At 39.9% G+C, this 23,818-nt stretch overlaps 1 protein-coding gene across 1 annotated transcript in view; it reads left to right on the top strand.

Annotated features, from left to right (window-relative positions):
* The window catches only part of GCC2 (GRIP and coiled-coil domain containing 2), a 37,346-nt gene that overhangs the window by 6,681 nt on the left and 6,847 nt on the right, over positions 1-23,818 (top strand). The window contains exons 5-18 of the mRNA XM_010862992.1: positions 2,964-3,068; positions 4,074-6,545; positions 7,180-7,249; positions 9,371-9,471; positions 9,566-9,664; positions 13,746-13,865; positions 14,517-14,681; positions 15,018-15,122; positions 15,923-16,085; positions 18,667-18,767; positions 18,855-18,932; positions 19,387-19,524; positions 20,304-20,425; positions 23,545-23,721. Of these exons, the coding sequence (XP_010861294.1) occupies positions 2,964-3,068; positions 4,074-6,545; positions 7,180-7,249; positions 9,371-9,471; positions 9,566-9,664; positions 13,746-13,865; positions 14,517-14,681; positions 15,018-15,122; positions 15,923-16,085; positions 18,667-18,767; positions 18,855-18,932; positions 19,387-19,524; positions 20,304-20,425; positions 23,545-23,721 (4,016 nt within the window). The remainder of the gene's footprint in view (positions 1-2,963; positions 3,069-4,073; positions 6,546-7,179; positions 7,250-9,370; positions 9,472-9,565; positions 9,665-13,745; positions 13,866-14,516; positions 14,682-15,017; positions 15,123-15,922; positions 16,086-18,666; positions 18,768-18,854; positions 18,933-19,386; positions 19,525-20,303; positions 20,426-23,544; positions 23,722-23,818) is intronic.

The raw sequence follows: 23,818 nt of genomic DNA, 5'->3' as shown, positions 1-23,818 counted from the left end.
AGGAGATCCAACCAGTCCATCCTAAAGGAAATTAGTCCTGAATATTCATTGGAAGGACTGGTGCTGAAGTTCCAGTACTCTGGCCATCTGATTCAAAGAACTGACTCCTTAGACCCTGATGCTAGGAACTACTGAAGGCAGGAGGAGGAGGGGACAGCAGCAGATGAGGTAATTGGATGGCATCACCGACTCAATGGACATGAGTTTGAGTAAGCTCTGGGAGCTGGTGATGGACAGGGAAGCCTGGCATGCAGCAGTCCCTGAGGTCACAAAGAGTCAGACACGACTGAGCAACTGAACTGAAAATTAAATGAGAATGAAATCTTTTGATTTCCAGTCCTAATGAGAAGATTACACTGGAGAGTGATTGGAGGAGCTTGAGCATCAGTTAATCAGCTACTTTGAATTTTCTGTTTTAGAAAAACCACAAATTGCAGTATAATACATCATCTACACATCTGAGAAAGGGAATAGACTTTCTTGCTACGTTTTATTCCTTCATTGGGAGAAAGTACACTGGAAAAACATGACTTTGAATGCAAAGTTTTCTGTTCTTCATAAAAATGTATGGCTTTCTGGGGGCTTCCCAGGTGGTGCTAGTGATAAAGAACCCACCTGCCAATGCCAGAGACACAGGATACCTGGGTTCAGTCCCTGGGTTGGGAAGATCCCCTGGAGAAGCAAATGGCAACTCACTCCAGTACTATTGCCTGGAGAATTCCATGGACAGAGGAGCCTGACAGGCTACAGTCCATGGGGTCACAAAGAGACGTACACACTGAGTAATTAACACTTTAACATTTTTACAAGTTTCAATTATTAAATTTGTGATAGTCATCTTCTAGTGCATTGAAATATATCTGAAGTTATATTGCGAACCTGACATATTTGACTTAAAAAATCCATATTTTCCATGTCAAACTGAGAGGTGTGTGGTATTACAATGAGCTTATATCCTGCTTCCAAATGCACAAGGAAGGGAAAGATTACGAGTTAGGATGTGAAGTTTCTTGTACATATCCCTCTTATTTTCTTGTTGTTGGAATTTGTATTTCCTGGGAGATGACTGTCCATTTTGTGCCTCTGATCTCTAAGTATATTTATAGCTGTTTTCAGATAATGCCCTCTGTATATCTCCTAAAATTACTGTTTTCAGGCTTCCCCTGATAATTTATCAAAAAGTTTACATTGCAATACTATGTAGTGTGAAAAAAATTAGTTTTAAAACTAAAATTGTTTTAACAAAAGTAATGTATGCACATAATTTAGAAATAGTGCTAACAACTAATAACTGTAATACTTAATAGTTGATGGAAATTATGTTTCTAAATAATATGTTTATCCTGCTATTCTTTGATTTATTCCTTGGTGAGACATTTAGCTATTAACTTCCTGTTATAACTGATGAAAACTTAGCTATCTTTCACAATGACGCCTACTTTCCAAATGGTTAAACAGAGCAAATAATCGTTTATATACTTTTTCCTGGACACCTGCCTCCTCAAGCCTTCTGTCCTGTGCTCATTTGGTCTGGTTGTCTCTAGGTCTGCTGTGGTTTTGCTGGAGCCAACCTTGTGCCATGACCCAGTGAATATCTGTCCTGCTTTCTGCTTCAGCCCCTCACTTCCACCCCACTTGCTGGGTGGAATGCCATTTACTTTTCTGGTTAACCTTCTCGTTCTGTAGACCATGTTCTTCTCCAAGTTCCTGAGAACAGACGCATAGGAGGAAGATTGTTATCATCTTGTATTGAAAAGTGGCTGTATTCTACTCTCATGTTTATAAATAGTGTTTAGTGTTTATAACTTGATATAGAACTCTTAATTTTGTCTACATCTGCTTTGTGTTTTTTTTTGGATCTGCTTTGTTTTTATATTTTTGTTTTTATTTCACATTCAGAAGTTCAGAGGCAGTTCTAGGGTGATAGTTGATTACTGTTGTTTAGGATTTTATCTAGGTTTTAAGGTTTAGGATTGACTAAATTCACAGTGAAATGGGTCCATGATTATCTTGTATTGTAAAGTCATTGGATATTGTTATCAAGTTATGCCAGTTGTGAGAATAACTTGAGAATTCTTCTTGTTTTTTATTTTCTCTGAAGAATCTCATATGTAATTGGGATAATCTGTTGTTTAAAAACTTGATAGAACTCACCTGCAAAGCTCTCTTTTCCTCCTGTGTCTTTGGTAGACCATTTTCAACCTCTAGTTTAATTTTTAAGTAGTTACAGTGTTGATTTGTGTGTGTGTGTGTGTGTGAAAGTTACATTTTTCTAGGAATTTTTATCTGTACCGTTTTACTTTTCGGTATTATTGGCAGGTTAATAATTGATCATAATATTCTTCTTAACTATTTAATCTGTAGTTTATATATGGATAGATTCCCTTTCTGTTCACTATGTTTGTGACTTCCGTCTTCTCTTCATCAGTCTCATAAGAGGTCTGCTTTGTTAGCTTTATTTTCAAGAAACTGACTCTTGGCTTGTTTGGCTTCCACTTCATTGAGTTCCTCTCCCATTTCATCTCTGCAGTGTGTAAACCTTTTCTGGGGGTGGGAGGGACACTGGGGTTTGCTTGCCCATTGTTCTAAGCACTCCTGATCAGGACTGTCAGTCCCAACTAGAACCTACTTCCTGTACCTGCCTCAGCAGTATCTGCTGGCTCCATTCCTGAGCGTTTGGTTTTCTAGTGAGTGTTTGCCAGCTTCTTGCATGTTTCTCCGTGTGAGCCCTCAGGTTCTAGCTTGCTGCTGCTTTCTAATTCACTTCCTCCACCTCCTCCACTGTCGGTTTTTCAAAGTTGTATTGAAATTTCTCATATCTGCATGTCTTTTCTCCTTTTCTCTTGGTTCTTGTGTATAGCCTTTTAAATATGCTTACATGGTTTGGAGAGGTGAGGAGATAATTATGGGTAAAGTCAATCCACTGTTTTTAACCTCAAACAAATTGTCCTGTTCCAAAACAGGCCTTGACTGAACGTCTGGATGCTGTTCTTTTGGAAAAAGCAGAGACTGAGCAACACTGTGTTTCTCTGAAGAAGGAAAATATTAAAATGAAGCAAGAGGTTGAGGTAAGGCAGGATTTTATTTATTTATTTATTTTTTATTAACTTATATAATATAGTTGTAAATTTTAGAACCAAGATCTTAAAAAGCATCTCATTGGACTTCCTGATGGCTCAGTGGTAAAGAATCTGCCTGCCATTGCAGGAGACCCAGGTTCAATCCCTGACCCAGGAAGATCCCACATGCCACAGAGCAACTAAGCCAGTGCACCACAACTACTGAGACCACGTGCCACAACTACCAAAGCCTACATGCCCTAGAGACTAAGCTGTGCAGTAGGAGAAGGCACTGCAATGAGAAGCCCCTGTTCACCACAATTAGAGGAAAGCCTGAGTAGCAATGAAGACCCAGCACAGCCAAAAATACATAAATATAAATAAGACTAAAAAAATACTAAGGGAAAAAAAAGCGTCTCATCTCATTTAAACTACAATATTTGCAGATAAGGAAACAGACTGATATTTTAAAAGAAGGATAATTGAAATCACTGAGCTACACAGAGAGATACAGCTAACACTTACCTGGTCATTTTAATGTTTATAATCTTTTTAGTTGTATCATTTTTTAATAAAATGGGAAAAATACTGGTTTTATGAGAAACTACCAATTTAAATGTTGATTGTCTAACATACTGTACATACTGTTGCTTGTTCACTTCTCGGATACTTGCCTACCATTGGGTCTGTGCTACTTTTCTCCCCAAAACTTTATCACTCTATTCAGGAGATGTTCGTTAAAGCCTGTAACTTAATAGAACTTATGTAATTTATTACCATTTAAAACAAAATTAAACTCAGAGATTTCCTTGCTTTGAGTAAGACTTTAGTACTACTGCTGGATATCATCATTATTAAGGTGCTCAGAGCTTCTAAGCAGAATTTTTGGAATGTAAGGATTATATTTCTCTGTGTACACTGCTACTTGTTTCCTCTTTATGAGACTGTGTCTCTTATTTTTCCTGAGGGCAGAGGTTTTGTCTTAAATAATTTTTGTGTGCTTAACGTTTATAGGATTCTGTAACTAAGTTGGAAGATGTGCAGAAAGAGTTGGAACAATCACAAAGAAGCTATGGAAAAGAAATAGAAAATTTGAGAAATGAATTAACAACAGTACATTCCAAATACAGTAACGATAAAGCTGATTGGCAAAAGGAAGTGGAAGAAGCAGCAAAAAAACAATTAGAGCTTTCAGAACAGCTCAGATTTCAGAGTGATTCTGAAGATAGTGTTAAAAAGCTGCAAGAAGAGATTCAGAAAATTAAGCTAGCCTTTGAGGATCAAATTTTATGTCTGCAAAAGCAGTTAGAAACCGCCACAAATGAAAAGGAGCAAGAAATTACTCACCTCCAAGGAGTGATTGAGGCTAATTGTCAGCAGTACCAAAAAGATATTAATAGTTTGCAAGAAGAACTTGTACGGTTGAAATCTACACACCAAGAAGAGGTGAAAGAATTGATGTGCCAAATTGAAACATCTGCCAAAGAACACGAAGCAGAAGTGAATTATTTGATCCAGCTAAAAGATAACTTAGTCAGAAAGTGTGAGGCAGATGAGATGAACGTTCAGAAGTATAAATGTGAATTAGAAAATGAAGGGAAAGCCTCAGGTGCAGGCCAAGAAAATCAGGTGTGCTCTTTGCTCTTACAGGAAGATTCTCTTGTAGAACAAGCAGTGAATGAAAAAGTTAGACACTTAGAAGACGCCCTAAAAGAACTAGAGTCTCAACATAGCATCTTAAAAGATGAGTTAACTTACATGAATAATCTAAAATTAAAACTTGAAATTGATGCCCAACATATAAAGGACGAGTTTTTTCATGAACGGGAAGATTTAGAGTTTAAAATTAATGAATTATTACTAGCTAAAGAAGAACAGGGGTATATAATTGAGAAATTAAAATCTGAGCTAGAAGATGCAAATAAACAGTTTTGCTGCACCATAGAACAACATAACAAGGAAGTACAGAGTCTGAAGAAACAGCATCAAAAAGAAATAACAGAACTAAATGAGACATTTTTGTCAGATTCAGAAAAAGAAAAGTTAACATTGATGTTTGAAATACAGGGTCTTAAGGAACAGTGTGAAAAACTACAACAAGAAAAGCAAGAAGCAATGTTAAATTATGAGGGTTTACGAGAGATTATGGAAATTTTACAGACAGAGCTGGGGGAATCTGCTGAAAAAATAAGTCAAGAGTTTGAATCAATGAAGCAACAACAAGCATTTAATATTAATGAACTTCAGCAGAAGCTCCAAACTGCATTTAATGAAAAAGATGCTCTTCTTGAAACTGTGAATTATCTCCAGAAAGAAAATGATAACTTACTGTCCCAGCAGGAATGTGTACCAGAACTTGAAAATACCATAAAGAATCTTCAAGAGAAGAATGAACTGTATCTAGTTAGTCTCAGTCAGAGAGATACCATGTTACAAGAATTTGAAGCAAAGATAAGTTCTCTTACTGAGGAAAAATATGATTTCATAAGTAAGATGAAAAGTTCTCATGAAGAGATGGATAATCTTCACAAAAAATGTGAAAGGGAAGAAAGGTTGACTGTAGAACTCAGGGAAAAAGTGGATCAGACTGCCCAGTACAACAGTGAACTAGAGCAGAAGGTGAATGAACTAACAGCAGGACTAGAAGAAACTTTAAAAGAAAAGGATGAAAAGAACCAAAAACTGGAAAAGCTTACAGCTCAGTTGAAAATTCTCTCCAAAGATCAGGAAGCCACGTCATTGGAAGTGAGGTCTCTTCGTGAAGAAAATAGCAGACTGAGTTCAGAGAAGAACCTGCTGAGCAGGGATCTGGAAGCCCTCCTGTCTCAAAAAGAAGGAGATGTTACATTTCAGGAGCAGATCAATAAATTAGAAGAGGAACTTCGGTTAGCTGTCAGAGAAAGGGATAATTTGAATAAACTGTTGGAAAACGAGCAAGTTCAGAAGTTGTTTGTCAAAGCTCAGTTGTGTGGTTTTCTTGAACAGATGGAGTCAAAGGTTTCACAAGAAAGGGAAGAACAGGATGTTGTAAACATCCTACAAGCCATGGGTAAATCCTTAGATAAAATAAATGAAGAAAAACACAACTTGGCTTTTCAGTATGATAAAAGAATAGTAGAGTTAGAAGAAGAGATTAAGCTCCTTCAAGAAGAGCACATGGTTCAGTGTGAGGAACTTAGGTCTCTACTAACAGATTATGAGCAAAAGAAAGTTGTCCTAAGGAAAGAGTTAGAAGAAGCCCTCTTAGAAAAGGAGGCCCTGCAGTCTGACCTTCTGGAGATGAAGAATGCCAGTGAACAAACAAGGTTTGAAAATCAGAATCTCCTAATTCAAGTTGAAGAAATGTCTCAAAAATTGTGTAGAGAAAATGAAAACCATCACAAAAAAGAAAAAGATTTTATAAAAGAACTTGAAAACCTAAGGCCATTATTGGAACAAAAAGAATCTGAATTGCAAGATGTGAAAGCGGAGTTAATATCATTAAAGGTAATATTAATGTGAATTTTATTTAAATTCTTAAGACAATACCACTATTTTTACACTTTGAAGTCAGATTTTTAGCATTTAAGCTCAAATGCAAATCTTTGAAAAGTACATTAAACATATTCACACTTAATCATACTGATTACTGTTGGTTTTAGATCATTTTGGAATCTTGATTTTACATAAGATTAAGTGGCGGGGGGTTAAATGTTGGTCAAAAGTAGTCACCAGCAAAACTACAACTAAATATGAAAAAATTTGTATTACCTTAAAGCACACTGTTAAGCAAAAAAATAGGCTAAAGCAATATTTCATTTTAGCCAAAACTTCAGATTTTCCTCCCAAGATTGTGGCAGGATAAACTATGGTCATCATTTAATCTCTTCCTTATTACATCATGTATTTTATATCCCTTGGGTGGGTCATTTTGGGTTTGGCTGCTATTGTTTTTAATAGTAAATGCTATGTGCATGATGAGATCAGAATTACTGGGTCTTTAAATGGAAGAGAAAGTCTGTTCAGGTGATTGGTCTCTGTATGAATTCTCTTTAATAATATTTTTTTTTCATGCTTAGCATAACGGCCAGTTCATCATGGGGAATGCAGTGATTGTCTTTGTTTTTCCTATAAAATCTAGGATTCCTTCAAGAAATCAACTTCTGTAGCAAGTGATCAACCTTCAGTAAAAGAGTTTGAAGAAAAAATAGGTAACTATGGTTTTCCATGTGTTGTTACAGTTAACTGAACAGATTCTTAGGGTTAGAACAGAATGGGAAGTTCTCTCGCCAGTTTATGAGGTGTTAAAAGCATAGTATCCTTCTTCTGATGGCCTCTGCCTTCTGCTCGCCTTCACTTTCAAAACTCTCACTTTCTGTTGTTTCATCCAGAGGACTGTTGTGATTCCTTTTATAAAAAGTGCCATGATTGTTTTGGGGTTTTTCATTCATTTAGCAAACTTGGCTTGAAAGCCCAGCTACCTAGGCACTGGTGATAGGAAGGTGGCTAAGATGCAGTCTTTGTCTTCAAGAACACACTGCAAGAGAGGGCTGTTCCTCCCAAAGTTTGGGGTGTGGACGAGGTCTTCTGGTGGCAGTGCAGGAAGATGTGAGTAACTGCTTGTTGAGTTGGGAGAAACATCACAGGACAGGCTGTCCTTGTCTTAAAGAGTGAGTAATGTGACCCAAGAAGGAGGATACTGTAGCAGGAGGAGACGGCAGGTGCTGGTATGTTCACACTCCTGACATCCGGGGGGCCCTCCTGGGAGGTTCTAGAGTGGGAGAGGCCACTCCCAACAGTGCTGGCGTGATGTGTGGAGAAGTCCGGCTTCATCACTCCTGCTTATCCGTCAGAGTAACCAAGATGGGGTTGTGTGAAGTACCTGTAATTCCTCATTTTAATGCTCAATTGTTGCGGAGGTAGTGGGAACAATCTAGAGTGACCCACAGTCTTCTGTGATGGATGGTTGGAATGGCTGGGGTGACTGGGAGAGGGCTGACCAGGTAAGACACTGTTCTCTGCATTGTTAGCATTAGAAGCCCTGAGGTGGAGATCACCAAGGAAGTGAGTGTAGAAGAAAGACGAGGACCAGAAACAGTTCTCTATCGAGTAAGAGTCAGAAAGATAGAAGTGGCAAAAGAGTGAAAACAAATAGCTGGAGGGTTAGAAATACCCAGAGCATAAGATGTCTTGGAAGCTAAGACCAGTGAAGTGCATTTGGAGGAAATGTTGAGGAGGTAAGAAAGGCTACTTTAGTATTCAGGCCCAGCCTGAGCTAAGCAGCATCAAGGTCATTGGTAACTTGATAACAGTTGCCATGGTATGCAAGACAATGACTGGAACGGATTCAAGGAGAAAATGGGGAAGAGAAATGTGAGAACAGACATAGACCATGCTCAGAAGGAAGAGATGGGACAGAGTCCAGAGGGGTGGTGTGGATTTGTGTGTGTGTGTGAGAGAGAGAGAGAGAGAATGAGGTCTCAACTGTCTTCTCATGTCTTCCCTCCCCTCTCCTTGGCTGCTTCCACTCTTTGTTCCTGACCTTAAGCTGTTGGTGACATTTCTCTTGTTGCATGTCTGTCGACTGTTGGGATGAATCCATTAGAGAGAGTGGGTTTTGCTGCACAAGAGAGGGGAAAATTGTGCACTGATGGCCCGAGTAGGTGAGGGTGTGGGGTGAGACACAGAAGTGGAAGAGTTGGCCTGTGTTACACGCATAGACGGTGCCCCGTCACAGCTGAGGAAGGCAGTGGTGAACAAAGGCACAACTCAGTGAATCAGCAAGTGCAGAAGTTCAGATCATTACCCAAGTCCATCAGAGATACAAGAAGTAAGATTTGGAGCGTGGAGTTTACGTCGGGGAGACGGCCAGAGAGGTTAAGGGAGAGTCACACTGGACATACTGAAGTCCAGCTGGAAAAATCAGACCCACCCACTAGAGGCACCTGTGGATCATGAACGGTGAAGAGCGTCTGACATCTCTGCTTCATCCTGATTGGCTGTCACCACCAGGAGCCCAGCATACCTGCATTTCCAGGAGGTTCTCTGCCATGCAGGGGTCCAGATGGCCTTTCCATGTATGGACACTGAGGAGATGGGCTATTCTGGAAGACCGAAGAAAATGAGAATTCTGTTCATTGTTTGCCTTGCTTAGAAAATGCATAATTAAGCTTTTACTTAAAAATAGATATTTTGCTATTTATTTTAATTTCAAATTATATGTTTTGTGTACTAGATTAAAATTCCATTTCTAGGACTAAATGAGTAATTCTAGTATTTTTCCCTAGTTTTCATTTGAGTTTATGTATAATTCTTTCATTTTATGTTTTTAGGATACTTGGAAAAAGAAGCCAAAGAGAAAGAGGAGAAAATAAATAAGTTAAAACTAGTTGCTGTGAAAGCAAAGAAAGAACTAGATTCTAGCAGGAAAGAAGTAAGTTGACTTAAAAAATGCAAGATTTGTGAACCTTACCTTTTAGAAAACAAGTTTTTCTGTGCTTTAATAAGCTATCATATATTTAAAATAGGCCCAGACGCTCCAGGAAGAACTTGAATCCGTTCGCTCAGAAAGGGATCAGTTGTCTACTTCCATGAGAGATCTCATTCAAGGAGCTGAAAACTATAAGGTAAAAATAGTTACATTAATAACAAGTTACATTTGTAACTTGTAAGTAAGAAATGTACTTGAAATATAAAACTTTTTTTAGTTTATTTATTTTAATTGGAGGCTAATTACTTTACAGTATTGTAGTGGTTTTTGCCATACATTAACATGACTCAGCCATGGGTGTACACATGTTCCCCATCCTGAACCCCCTCCCACATCCCCTGTCATCCCATCCCTCAGGGTTGTCCCAGTGCACCAGCCCTGAACACCCTGTCTCATGCATCGAACCTGGACTGGTGATCTGTTTCACATATGATAATACATATGTTTCAATGCTATTCTCTCAAATCATTCCACCCTTGCCTTCTCCCACAGAGTCGAAAAGCCTGTTCTTAATATCTGTGTGTCTCTTTTGCTGTCTTGCATACAGGGTCATCGTTACCATATTTCTAAGTTTCATATATATGCATTAGTATACTGTATTGGTATTTTTCTTTCTGACTTAACTTTACTCTGTATAATAGGCTCCAGTTTCATCCACCTCATTAGAACTGACTCAAATACATTCTTTTTAATGTCTGAGTAACATTCCATTGTGTATATGTACCACAGCTTTCTTATCCATTCATCTGCTGATGGACATCTAGGTTGCTTCCATGTCCTGGCTGTTGTAAACAGTGCTGTGATGAACATTGGGGTACACATGTCTCTGAATTCTGGTTTCCTCAGTGTGTATGCCCAGCAGTGGGATTGCTGGATCATATGGCAGTTCTGTTTCCAGTTTTTTAAGGAATCTCCACACTATTCTCCATAGTGGCTGTACTAGTTTGCATTCCCACCAACAGTGTAAGAGGGTTCCCTTTTCTCCACACCGTCTCCAGCATTTGTTGTTTGTAGACGTTTGGATAGCAGCCATTCTGACTGGCATGAGATGGTACCTCATCGTGGTTTTGATTTGCATTTCTCTGATAATGAAAACTCTTGTCCATAACATAGTCACCTTGTATGTTTTAGTAAAGGTGTGCACTATTTGTGTGTGTGTGTAATGTGTCATCCTAGTGTCAAGCTTTTAAGTGGCTAGGCTTTAAATATGCCTTTAAGGTATTGTCTTTTAAAACTACTATTTCTGTTTGGAATTTCTTAATAAAATCAGTAATAAACAAAGATGGCTACTATTACAGTCCTCTGGCCAAGGAAATGTGAAAGTTAGACATGTGTGTTCTTGCCTGGAGAATCCCAGGGACAGAGGAGCCTGGTGGCCTGCCGTCTATGGGGTTGCACAGAGTCGGACATGACTGAAGTGACTTAGCAGCAGAAGCAGCAGACATGTCTAACACAAAAGTGAAAACACTATTTGGAGGTATTACTGCTCATCAGCCTAAATAACATGAGGCACTATTATAGGAAAATGTAAAAATAAAACATAAGAACATGCCATTTTGTTTCTTCATGCATTCAAATATTTCTACAGCCAGGCTGAGCCTGAGTACTAGGGAGACGGTGGTCAACCAGGTAGGTGGAGTTTCTGCCAGCTTGGCCTTCAGTCCCAGTGGCAGTAAAAGCAGACAGACAAGGAAATAGTGTGTAGGAAAGTTAAGGTGGGTAGGGTGACTCCTGTGTAACAAGCAGCACTGTAGGCCAGGCAGTCTTCTCAGTGCTTGACATGTCCTTTCACATGTGATGTGCGTGTGTAATAAGCATGTTATTAACGTTGCTGGTTTACCAGCAAGGAGTCAGGTCACAGAGCAGGAAGCCAGTGGAGCAGGGGTTAGGTTCAAGCATTTGGTTCCAGATTTCTTCTTCCAGCAAATAAATAAGCTGTGCTGCCCCAGTGAGACCTGAAAACAGAGAAACCAGGAAAGGAGGAATCAGAAAACTGCTTCAGGAAAATCTAGTTCCACTCTCCAAAATGAATTCTGAGGTTTCGTCAAAAATGAAAGTGATTTTTAAAAATTAGAATAAAATACTTAAAATACTTGATCATGTGATCTCTAGATACAAAATACTTTTCTAAACTTAAGTTACAAGGGGAAAGAGACTGAACTAGATAAAACTAACAAATGAAAATATGACAAGGGATTAGTATCCTTAACATAAAGATATCTCATTCATTTAAAAAAATGCTTGTTTGAAATTTATATATGGGTTTATCTGTCTTTTATGAATCATTAGGAGCTTGCTTCTTTACATTTTGAGAACCATATAATCTAACTTATTTTCCTGTAAAGGTAGACCAAGCATACCAATTTACTTCTTTAAAATATGTATTTCAAAGGACCAGGGGGGGAAAAATGTAGAACATCCAAGAACTGTGGGGCAGCTACAAATGTATAGCATGTGTGCAATATGAATGCCATAGGAGAAGAGAGAGAACGGAACACGGAAATACTTGGCACAGGGAAGACTGATTACCCGGTTTAATGTCAGGTGCCAAGGAACAGATCCGGGAAGGAAGTTCAGAGAACACCACACGTGGCACAACCAGAAGAGGTGCACCGTGGCATGTCATTTTCAGATTACAGAAAATCAAAGATGAAAGTCCTGAAAGAAGCCACAGAAAAAACACCTTATGTATAGAGGATTACATCAAACTTACAAGGAGCCATACAGAAGAATGTAAAATGCATTGCTTAAGGTGTTGAGAGAAAAAAACCCACCAACCTAGAATGCTTTGCACTAGAAGTGAAGGAGCAATAGAGTTTCTTAGAAATGGAGGGCATTTGTTGCCAGTAGACATGCCTGTCAATAAATGTTAAAAGAAATTCTTTAGGACTTGCCTGGTGGTGTGGTAGATAAGAATCTGCCTGCCAGTGGAGGGAACACAAGTTCAATCCCTGGTCCAAGAAGATTCCACTTGTTAAGAAGCAACTAAGGTCGTGCTCCACAACTCCGGAGTCCGTTGCCCATAGAGCCCATGCTTTGCAACAAGAAGAGCCTGTGCACGACAAGGAAGAGTAGCCCCCATGCCACAACTAGAGAAAAACCCCTGCAAAGCAGAGAAGACCCAGTGCAGCTCCCCCCCAAAAAAAAATTTAATAAGAGTTCTTTAGAAAGAAGAAAGATAATACAGGTCAGACCTCAAAGGGGCAACACAGTATTGGGGAAGAACAGAATGGGAGGATTAGCCCTGCCCTACTGCTAGACTTAGTGTGGAGCTGCAACAGTCAGGATTTGCGAGTGGTGGTGGTGAAAGAATGAACAGACAGCAGTGGAGCAAAGAGCCTAGAATCAGACCACAGGTAGAGTCAGCTCCTCTCTGTTGTCAGAAACAGTCATGTTGTTGGGCACAATTCCAAAGGCACAGTCCATGCAGGACAGCACAGGTGTGATTCCTTGAGGCCACTTTCAGGGAAAGCCAGAGACATGTGTTAGTTATTTTGTACAGGGCTGCATTTTTGTGAAGAACAGTCAGTAGTTGACCAGGAACAAGGGGAAAACAGGATTTATCAGAAAGGGGAGAGGAAACACAGGCTACAGGGAAGAGTTGAGTCTCGCTGCACATTGGAGGACGTCCTTGTTGGCTGGTGTGGATCACAGAGGTCGGTCCTGGGGTTCTCTCCTGAGCAGGGCCGACTAGGAACATCAAAGGAAAAAGCCACGTGGTTTTAGGGTCTTTGGAAAATCGTGAACGTTCTGCTGCAGAGTATGAGACTGTGTGTGGGGTCCTCTCATATTCCTTGAGCGCCTCTGCTTCATCTGGGCCAGGCCCAAGATGGAGGACATCTTGCCTGTCTTCAGCAAGACTCTGTAGGTGGAGGTAACAGGTGACAAGGGTAAACTTTTTCTCCTGCGCGCTTAAATGTTCATGTTTCAGAAGTATTTTTGATGACTAGACAGATAACTTGGAGATACTGCATTGTATATGTTTTAAATCCTCTTCGAGCCTTTAAGAGACTACCTCATACTAAAAGTCATCTAGATTATGCTAATTTTATTGTATGATGCCATGGGGTAGTCTGTCAAATGTTGAATCTAGGTAAATATTTCAGGCTTCCAGAATGAACTCTTAAGGCTTGTGTTAAGACGGCCCAGTCATACAGTCTGAGGAGTTGAGTGTACGATAATATCCTGAAGTTAAGTCCTTTTGTCTTTTGTTGAAGAATCTTTTATCAGAATATGATAAGCAGTCAGAACAGTTGGATGCAGAGAAAGAACGTGCCAATAACTTTGAGCATCAAGTAGAAGACCTTACAAGACAATTAAGGAATTTGACTTTTCAGGTAACTTTAAATTGAGTAAATTCATGGTGACTCAGATGGTAAAGAATCTACCTGCAATGCAGGAGACCCAGGTTCAATCCCTGGTTTGGGAGGATCCCCCTAAGAAGGGAATGGTATACTGCAATATTCTTGCCTGGAGAATCCCATGGACAGAGGAGCCTGGCAGGCTACAGTCCATATGGTCACAAAGAGTCAGACATGACTGAGTGACTGACACTTTCATATGTAAAAATTGTAATAAGTGTATTTCAATTCGAATATTTTTTTGCACAAAAGTTAAAATTAATACATAGAAACTTAATTTTATTTTCTTTTTCCCAATGTTGAGAGAAGAATATGACCAGAAAACTGGCAACCATCCTGTCTTTCTTACAGCTGTAAACTCAGCTCCCCTGAGGTTTTTTGTTTTTTTCATTTTTTGCCTTTTCATCTGTTAGTGCTCCTGGTCTCTTGAAATGTTTTCCAAATTAACATCAACAGTGACTGTGTTTTAAACTTACTCTTGATTTTTGCATTTTTATTTCGTGGACTCGATTCTGAAAACTTCACTTTTTTATACTGTGCCAGTATTCTCATTATGTTCCATTTTATTCTTCCTCTCCTGTGTGTATTTTCTGTGTGTTTACAGTAGTGAATCATTTGTCATTGTAGTGTGAAAAATTAACCTCAGATAATGAAGACTTCCTGGCCCGTATCGAGACACTGCAGTCTAACGCCTGCTTATTGGAAGTGCAGATTCTAGAAGTCCACAAAGCCAAGGCTATGGCAGACAAAGAGCTGGAAGCTGAAAAACTTCAGAAAGAACAGAAAATAAAGGTCAAAACAGTTCTGTGGGGTGAATTCATTTCACACAGTGGTGTTTTTATTGCAGTACTTCAGTGAAGGAAAGACTTGCTGATGAGCATTTGTTAAATCATCAAAGTTTATTAATTCTTTAACGTGGAATTAAAGTTAATTAATTGAAGTTAATTAATTCCAACTGTGAAGTTGAGAATCCACAGTATGATTTTTCGGTGTATATTTTTTAAATATGGAAAGATTTCCAAACTCTGTACTTTATATGTCAGATTTATTTTATAATCCTTTATGAATGCTTTTTTTTTTAAACATTGGTTGGCTTAGGGATCCCAGTGTTTCTATTTTTAATTTTAGGAGCATGCCAGTTCTGTAAATGAACTAGAAGAACTTCAGCTACAGCTTCAAAAGGAAAAGAAACAGCTTCAGAAAACCATGCAAGAATTAGAGCTGGTTAGAAAGGTAAAGAATCTGCCTGAAATGCAGGTGACCTGCATTCCATCCCTGGGTTGGGAAGATCCCCTGGAGAAGGGAACGGCTACCCACTCCAGTATTCTGGCCTAGAGAATTCTACGGACTGTATAGTCAATGGTGTCACAAGGAGTCGGACACAACTGAGTGACTTTCACTTTCAGAAAGCTAAAATGAAACACTAGACTTAGAATAGCAATGTTCTCATTTTTAAACTATCCTATAGACCCTGAAAAGTAAAATTTCAAAAACAAGGTTATTTGTGATACTGAAGTACTTCTTTATAAATTATTTGCCTCAGAATATGGAAAATTTAACTTAGTTATCCAGTGCCCATCTCTCTGGAAGAATTTAGGCTTGGTTTGCTGTTTTATTCTTTGTACATGATTATTCTGTGACACATGAAAAATTTAGTTAATGTTAGAAACTGAAGTTTATATTATGCTGAGAACTTTGGTGAATTTTTCTCTGCTCTTCCAACAATGGGAGCAAAAATAAAGGTACCATAAGAGCGGCTTAAAATAGGAATATTTTATAAATAAGAGTAGACCAGTTGTAGTTAATGAAAATTATACAATGAAACTGAGAAAGTTAAACTGTTTACAAAAGTGGTCTATTTTATGAAATTACAATCTAGGAAGTACCCCAGCATTTTCATTAACATGTGAAGTTTCTATGCTACAGAAAAGTATCCTAGAGTAGGTGTGCTGCGATCCTTGATCCTTTCAGAAATTCCTAGACAGAGTTAGCTCATCCACTGTCACATGGACCTCTCGTTGAAACCTGTGCAGGATGCCCAGCAGACCACTCTAATGAACATGGAAATTGCTGATTACGAGCGCTTGATGAGAGACCTGAATCAGAAGTTATCTAATAAAAACAGCAAGATAGAAGATTTGGAGCAGGAAATAAAAATCCAAAAACAGAAACAAGAGACCCTGCAAGAAGAAATGAGTGAGTAAAACAGAACCCACTGCACCTCATGGTCACTGTCTTCAGCAGAAGTGGGGGATGGGGGTGGGGGCCAGTGCTGATGGTTTCCTTGACCAGCCCTTGGCAGCCCAGTCATCCTCACAGTAGGGACTGAGACTGGGGACTAAAGAGCGGGGCTGTAAGACTACCCACTGTGCCCTTGTGTACATTCAGTCCTGTAAACATTTCTCAGGGGTCCTGTTGCCAGCAGAGCAGGATGGTTGTAATGCCCATGGAATCTTTCTGAGGTGATTCTGTTCCATTTTATCTGTGAAATAATTTCCAGCGTAAGCACTAGAGCTGTGAGTGTCCCTTAGGCAGTCCTTCAGCTAACAAGCAGATACATTGTGTTTTTATTTTAATTCAGCTTGAGATGTTTTTAATTTTCTTTGAATCTCTTCTTTGAGCCATGGGCTTTTTTTCATTCTTAAGTAATTAACAGAGTTTTCAAATACTCTCTGTGCTTGGTTTCTCTGGGCCCTTCCCTGTGCACGCACCCATCTTCCAGCTGTGTTCTTGTGCATACTGGGTAGCAGGGCTCCAGGTCACAAACACTTGCAGACATTTGACTTTGAGTTAGCCAGCTAGCTGAAAAAGAGGCTCAGGTCTTGGGAAAACTTCAAAAGAGCTGCTTGATTAAGAAAGCCAGCACCTCTCGCTGGTGAGTCAGCACAGACACGAGAGGTCCAGGCAGTGGGTGTCAAGAGTGCAGAGGGAGAAGCTTCTGTGGGTGAATGGTTGGGGGTTGGGGCTTGTGTGGACTCTTAGGATTTGGAGAGAAAGAGGAAATTGGGACAGGGCAGTCCTTTCTGCAGCCATAATTAGGAGCAGAAGTGGAAAGGAGTAATGTAGTGTGGAAGTCTTTAAGTCTTTACAAGTTGGAGGAAAAGGCTTGACTTGTGAGGAAGAAGTATGCATGGAAGATCTCCTTGATCCATTTCAGGAGGGACCTGAACACAGGGTGGACTTGGGCCTTTGTGATGATTCAGCCCATTGTGGGGTCTGGGAAATGCAGGCACCCTGGGTGGCAGGGGCCCTGAGGCTTGAGCTCGGGGCTGTGGCTGGACGGGGAGGAGAGTGGGGACATGTGAGAAAGTATCTGCGCAAAACTGTTAGCCAGCTCACTCTGCCATGTGTTGTAGCCCCAGCCCTGTCCCTCTGCAGGGCCCATCTGGCTCCTCACTCACCCTCCTCACCTCGGGGGTGCAGCGGCCCTTCCTCTTCGGAAACATGGCGCCTGCTTTTCCACAGCCTTGTCATTCATTCGCTGTGCCCTCACCTTCCCACCCCATGAGCACCTTTTGGAGTCCTCTGTCTCCAGTATCTGCTGTTCCCACAAGCCTTCCTTGTCCCATGCAAATGTAACCTGGCTATGACCGTTAGTCCGTGTGGGTCCCCACCGCCTTTTTATTTCTGGTGAACATTTCTATTTTGCTTTACATCATCACTTTATCCAGAGATTATCCTTAATTTTAGTCTGTGTTCTTAAAGGTCAGGAACTCTGTCACGATTCCTGGAGCACTTAAAGGCTTTATATGTAATGTGTGCCTTGTATAGTCTTTGCAGGACTGGGTAAATAGTTGCCAGGAAGTTACTGGTGGTGACATATCATAAAGGCAAGTCAAGGTGTATTCTTACAGAACACCTGCTCTTGTTTACTGAGTGATGTAGTCAGTGTGTGTGGATTTAGCTTCATGGCGGTAGTCGTTGCTCTTGAGGCCTTCTAGCTGCGGTCACACTGCCCCATGTGTTACTTGTTCTGTCAAGGACCAAGTTGTGGTCTCTGTCAGATGCTCTGTATTTGCTTCATGACGGCTGCAGCCAGGTTGGCCTGCTTCTGTGGTTGGTCCTGTGATCTGAAAAGTGCATCCACTTACTCCTGTTTGATACTGGCTTCCTCTTTACCTCTGTTACATAAAAGTGTTTTGTTTGGATCACATTTCAGTCTTCCTTTATTGAACTTTGTCTTACAAAACAATTAGTGTCACAAAATCAGACCAGGTGATTGGAAACACAGCACATCTTTTGAGGTATTTCTTATTGTGAAGTCTTTAGCTTTTAGATACGCAATAAGTATCTGCCTTTATTTCAGAGATGTGTGCTAAAATACTTACAGACAAGTGGGTTTCAGGGGTGGGGGGTACCTGTGTGTCACAGGAGTTGGGTCAGCGGGTGAATCTGAGTTGCAGTAAAGGGCAAGGACACATGTGTTCTCTGCGTCACGGACCCTGAGGTCTCTGTCCTGTTCCTCCTGCACTAAAGCAGCCATAAGCAGCGTGCAAACAGCCTGTTCCCAGAAGCAGGCAGCAGCCACGGTGCATGCAGGTTTGACACCTTGCTTGGTGGGATGAGATCGGCCTGTGTTGGTGGTCGTTAAAGGTGGTCATGGGTACAGTGGGATTTACTATATTATTGTCACTAGTGTCGTATGTGTTTAAAGTAATTCGTAGTAAAAAGCCAAGACAGGTTCCTTTCAGAGATAGGCTAATACAAAGAAAAGATTCTTATTCGGTTACTTATATCCACTCATAAACCTTTCTCCTGAAATGATTTTTCCCACTAGCTTCGCTGCAGGCTGTGCTACAGCAGTATGAGGAAAAGAATACCAAGATCAAACAGCTGCTTGTGAAAACCAAGAAAGAACTGGCAGATTTGAGGCAAGCGGTATGCGCATTCCTGAGTTCTATCTTTGAGTCCAAGTATTTATGAATAGCATCGTTATTTAATTTAACCAGGTTTCTTGTTCTACAGGAGACTGATCACTTAATGCTTCAGGCATCTTTAAAGGGTGAACTGGAGGCCAGCCAGCAGCAAGTAGAAGTCTATAAAGTAAGATTGTTTTTACTGTTAAAGGCTTTTAGAAATTTCCATGTAGAAGTAAGCTGCCACATGGGGGGTTTTATACACACACGCATACACACAAAATACACGTTTGCTCACACACATTTCTTCCCCCTAAATATCCTTCATCAGCCAGCATTTTGAGAAAGTAAAAGCAATAATTTATTTCTGTATCCGTTATGTTTATGTATAACAGCTTGAGTTATTTAATTAAACATTGAACTGTAACGTGTTATTGATTTAAGGAAAACCAAATTAATTTATTGAGAAAATATTCTACTCGTGTTGGCTCCATTCTTTGAATAAGCATAAGTTAAAATTCCTACTCTTAGGTCTCTTACACATAGTCCCCTCTCAGACCCCAACTTGACATTTAAGGGAAGTCTGTTTAACCAGCAAAGATCTGGTTCCCTCGCTCCTCACCGAAAGCCTCTGCCCCCAGATTCAGCTGGCGGAAGTGACGGCAGAGAAGCACAAAGCTCATGAGCACCTGAAGGCATCGGCGGACCAGCACCAGCGCACGCTGGGTGCCTACCAGCAGCGGGTATCAGCCCTGCAGGAGGAGTGCCGCGAGGCCAGGGTGCGTCCTCGGGTTGTGGGGTGGGGATAGGCTCCCAGCAGTTCGACCCATCCACCTGACCCCAGCCCAGCCAACCCAGACCTATACTAGCACAACTTGTTTCTGCTAAAAGCAAAGACAGAGGTATACATTGTTTCCACTTTAACCTTGTTTTGCAGTTTCTGTGTGCAAATAAATTTTTAAAAAGTTTTTTCGTTAGAAAGGTTAAGAGTTCTCTCCAAGGGCTAAATGACTATGAAATCGTATTCTAATAGAAGCACCACTTTCTTCAATGTACAGAACAGACCCCTGCAATTGACTTGTTACAGGCATGGCTCTTTGTAAGCATCCTGGGCAGTAGGGCTGAGAGGTCACAGGGCACTTTAGGAAACCCGGGACCCAGAATTACACTTTTCCCACTCTCTTGAAAACCAAAGTGCAAGTAGCCTCACCTGTTTGAATTAATTTTTCATGTATTTATAAAACAGGAAATATTGTAAGTGAAAATCGTTCTAAATAGTGCTATTATAAAAATATGGGCAGTAATCTACCAGGATGAAAACAGGTAGAAATATACCTCCTGTCAGACAAGATATGTCATTCAAAGACCTTAAAAAAGTGTAAGGTCAACAGAAGTACACTATTTAGGGAAAGTTCGTTGAGGGACTAAGGAGTGTCAGAGGCGTTACTCATCTTCAGAGAAAGGTTTTCATCTTCATTCACAATCTGAGAGAAAGCAGGAGGACCACGTGACCTAGAAAATGCAGTGGTCAGACTTCTCTCTTTCTGAACCATTACAGGCAGAACAAGCTGCGGTCACCTCTGAATTTGAGAGCTACAAAGTCCGGGTCCACAACGTTTTAAAACAGCAGAAAAATAAGTCTGTGTCTCAGACTGAGGCTGAGGGGGCCAAACAAGAAAGGTGAGGTCTTCAGGATGGGGAGCACCCACGGGGTTGGGAACTCCTGCTCCCGTGCCTTTGGACAGTGAGGGTTACACGTAACCACTAGTTACCACCAGTGTTTCAATAATATGTTGTTTAATACTTCTTAAAAATTAGCATACAGATCGCTCTTGTGAATTATTCAAAAATATACTAGGAATGAGAGTTTGCTGTGGCATTCTATAGCATCTGTGCTTTGCTTTTATTGGGAGAGGGCTGGTGTTCAAAACAATTTTACATCTGGCTCTTATATTCTCAGTAGGAGTAAATATCCTGCAGAGTTTGTATATTTATGCGTTACTTTTTCTTGAACTTTTTATTTTATATTGGGGTATAGCTGATCAGCAGTGTTGTGATAGTTTCAGGTGAACAGCAAAGGGACTCAGCCATATATAGAAATGTATCCATTCTTCCCCAAACCCCGCCTCCCAATCAGGCTGCCACATAACCTTAAGTAGAGTTCCCTGTGCTGTACAGTAGGGCCTTGTTGGTTATCCGTTTTAAATATAATAATGTGTCCATGTCCATCCCAAACTCCCTGGCAGCCATAAGTTTGTTTTCTAACTCTGAGTCTCTTTGTTTCCTAAGTGAGTTCATTTGTATTATTTCCTTTTAGATTCCACATATAAGGGATGTCATACAGTATTTTTCCTTCTTTATCTGATTTATTTCACTCAGTATCCCTCACTAGGTCCATCCATTTGCTGCAAATGGTGTTATTTCATTGTTTTTAATGGCTGAGTGATGTTCCATTGTATATATGTACCACAAGTTCTTTATCCATTCCTCTGTTGATGGACATTTAGATTGCTTCCTTGTGGCTATTGTAAACAGTACTGCAGTGAAGATTGGGGTGAGTGTATCCTTTTGAATAATGTTTTTCTCTGGATATATGTCCAAGAGTGGGATTGCAGGGTCATATGGTAGCTCTATTTTTAGTTTTTTAGTTTTTAAGGTAAAGAATCTGCCTGCAATGCAGGAGACCCGGGTCGGATCCCTGGGTCAGGAAGATCCTCTGGAGAAGGGAATGGCAGTCCATTCCAGTATTCTTGCCTGGAGAATCCCATGGACAAAGGAGCCTGGTGGGCCACAGTCCATGGGGTTGAGAAGAGTCAGACATGACTGAGCGACTAACACATACTCTTCTCTATAGTGGCTGTACCAATTTGCAGTCCCACCAGTAGTCCAGGAGGGTTCCCTTCTGTCCACCCCGTCTCCAGCATTTGTTGTTTGTGGGTTTTTTGATGATAGCCTTTTTAGCTGGTGTGAGGTGCTGTCTCATTGTAGTTTTGATTTTGCATTTCTCTAATAATTAGTGATGATGAACATCTTTTCATGTGCGTCTCGGCCATCTGTATGTCGTCTTTGGAGAAATGTTTCTTTAGGTTTTCTGCCCATTTTTTAAATAGGTTATTTGTTTTGATGCTGTTAAGCATCATGAGCTTTTTGTAAATTTTGGAGACTAATCCCGTATCAGTTACATCATTTGCAAATATTTTCTCCCAATCTGGATTGTCTTTTCACTTTGTTTATTGTTTCCTTTGCTTTGCAAAAGCTTTTGAGTAGGTCCTGTTTGTTTATTTTTGTTTTTATTTCCATTATTCTGGGATGTGGATTGAAAAAGATGTTGCTGTGATTTATCTCAAAGAGTGTTTTGACTATGTTTCCTCTAGGAGTTTTTTAGTGTCCGGTCTCAGTTTTAGGTCTTTAATCCATTTTGAGCTTATTTTTGTGTATGAAGTTAAAGAGTGATCTAATTTTTATTTTTTAACATGTGACTGTCCAGTTTTCCCATCAGCATTTGTTGAAGAGACTGTCTTTCCAACATTGTGTAGTCTTGCCTCCTTTGTCATAGATGAATTGACCATAGGTGCATGGACTTATTTCTGGGTTTTCTATCCTGTTCCCATTGGTCTATATTTCTATGTGCCAGTACCATACTGTTTTGATGACTTTTGGTTTATAGTATAGGCTGAAGTCAGGGGGCCTGATTTCTCCAGTTCCATTTTTTTTTCTCAGGATTGCTTTGGCTATTCAGGATCATTTCTATCGTTTGAGATTTTTTGTTCTAGTTTTATGAAAAAAGCCATTGGTAATTTGATAGGGATTTCATTGAATCTGTAGATTGTCTTGGGCAGTATAGTCATTTTCACAATATTGATTCTTCCAGTCCATGAACATGGTGTATCTATTCATCGTTTATTTCTTCTTCGATTTTTTTCATCAGCATCTTAATAGTCACTAGAGTACAGGTTTTCTGTCTCTGAGGTAGGTTTATTCCTAGGTATTTTATTTTTTTTTTGATGCAATGGTAAATGGAATTGTTGCTTGAATTTCTCTTTCTGATCTTTCATTGTTACTGTATGGAAATACACCAGATATCTGTGTATTGATTTTGTAATCTTATGGTTGTATTGCTTTTTAAGTATTTAGTAAATAGATAACTCTAGGCTAAAAACTGATGAGGTGTTTTTTTCTATGAATTGCTCGTCTTAAAAGCTGAAGTTGAATACTGACACATTTAATATAAAAATACCACATTTCCAAGAGTCAGCTTTGATTAAAAGTTTTGAGTTAAGATTACTTTAATATAAATGTTTTAAGTTTCTTCTACTTTCTTATATATTAAATATCTTTTTAAAAAAGAAATAGTGTATTACACCAGTTGTGACAGAAATACAGTTTTTAACTTTTTCTCCAAAGACTTTTCTTTAATTTGGTGTAACAAGCTGTTCTCAGAATGGTTAGCTTAGAACTGTATGATTTCTGTTTTTCCCCCAACTAATGTCATAGTCCTATAACATAAAACAGACTGTTTTGACACACTGCATGGTCTGCTCCATTTGAATGTGAAATCTGTAAATTCAGACTTGTGTAAATGTGTAGTGTCTGACATCTAAAGTCTGACTGTAGTGTTTTGTTTCACACTTAACCCTGTTCTCCAAATTCCTCAGATTGTTTTTTTTCCTTTAGAATCATCCATAATAATGGCAAGAGTATGGTATTGAAAGATTAAATGATTAAAGTAAAATTTGTTTGAAACCACAAAATCAGGTTCACATCTTTCAAAAACATTTTTTGAACTATTTGTGTTTCAGAGAACATCTAGAAATGCTGATTGATCAACTGAAGCTCAAGTTACAAGACACCCAGAACAGCTTACAGATCAGCACCTCTGAGCTGCAGGCCCTGCAGTGTGAACACTGTGCCCTGCTGGAGAGGCACAACAGGGTGCTGCAGGAGGCCGTGGGCAAGGAGGCTGAGCTCCGCGAGAAGTAAGCCAGTGGCGCTGGCACACGGGCAGCGAGTGGGCTTCTTGGCGCTCCGGCTGGGCACCCTTGGGAGGGTGCGGGCTGAAGTTAGGAGTAGGTT

This window comes from Bison bison, unplaced genomic scaffold (genome assembly GCF_000754665.1).
Source record: "Bison bison bison isolate TAMUID 2011002044 unplaced genomic scaffold, Bison_UMD1.0 scf7180017864486, whole genome shotgun sequence".
Lineage (NCBI taxonomy): Eukaryota > Metazoa > Chordata > Mammalia > Artiodactyla > Bovidae > Bison > Bison bison.
This window is presented reverse-complemented; position numbering and strand designations above follow the sequence as displayed.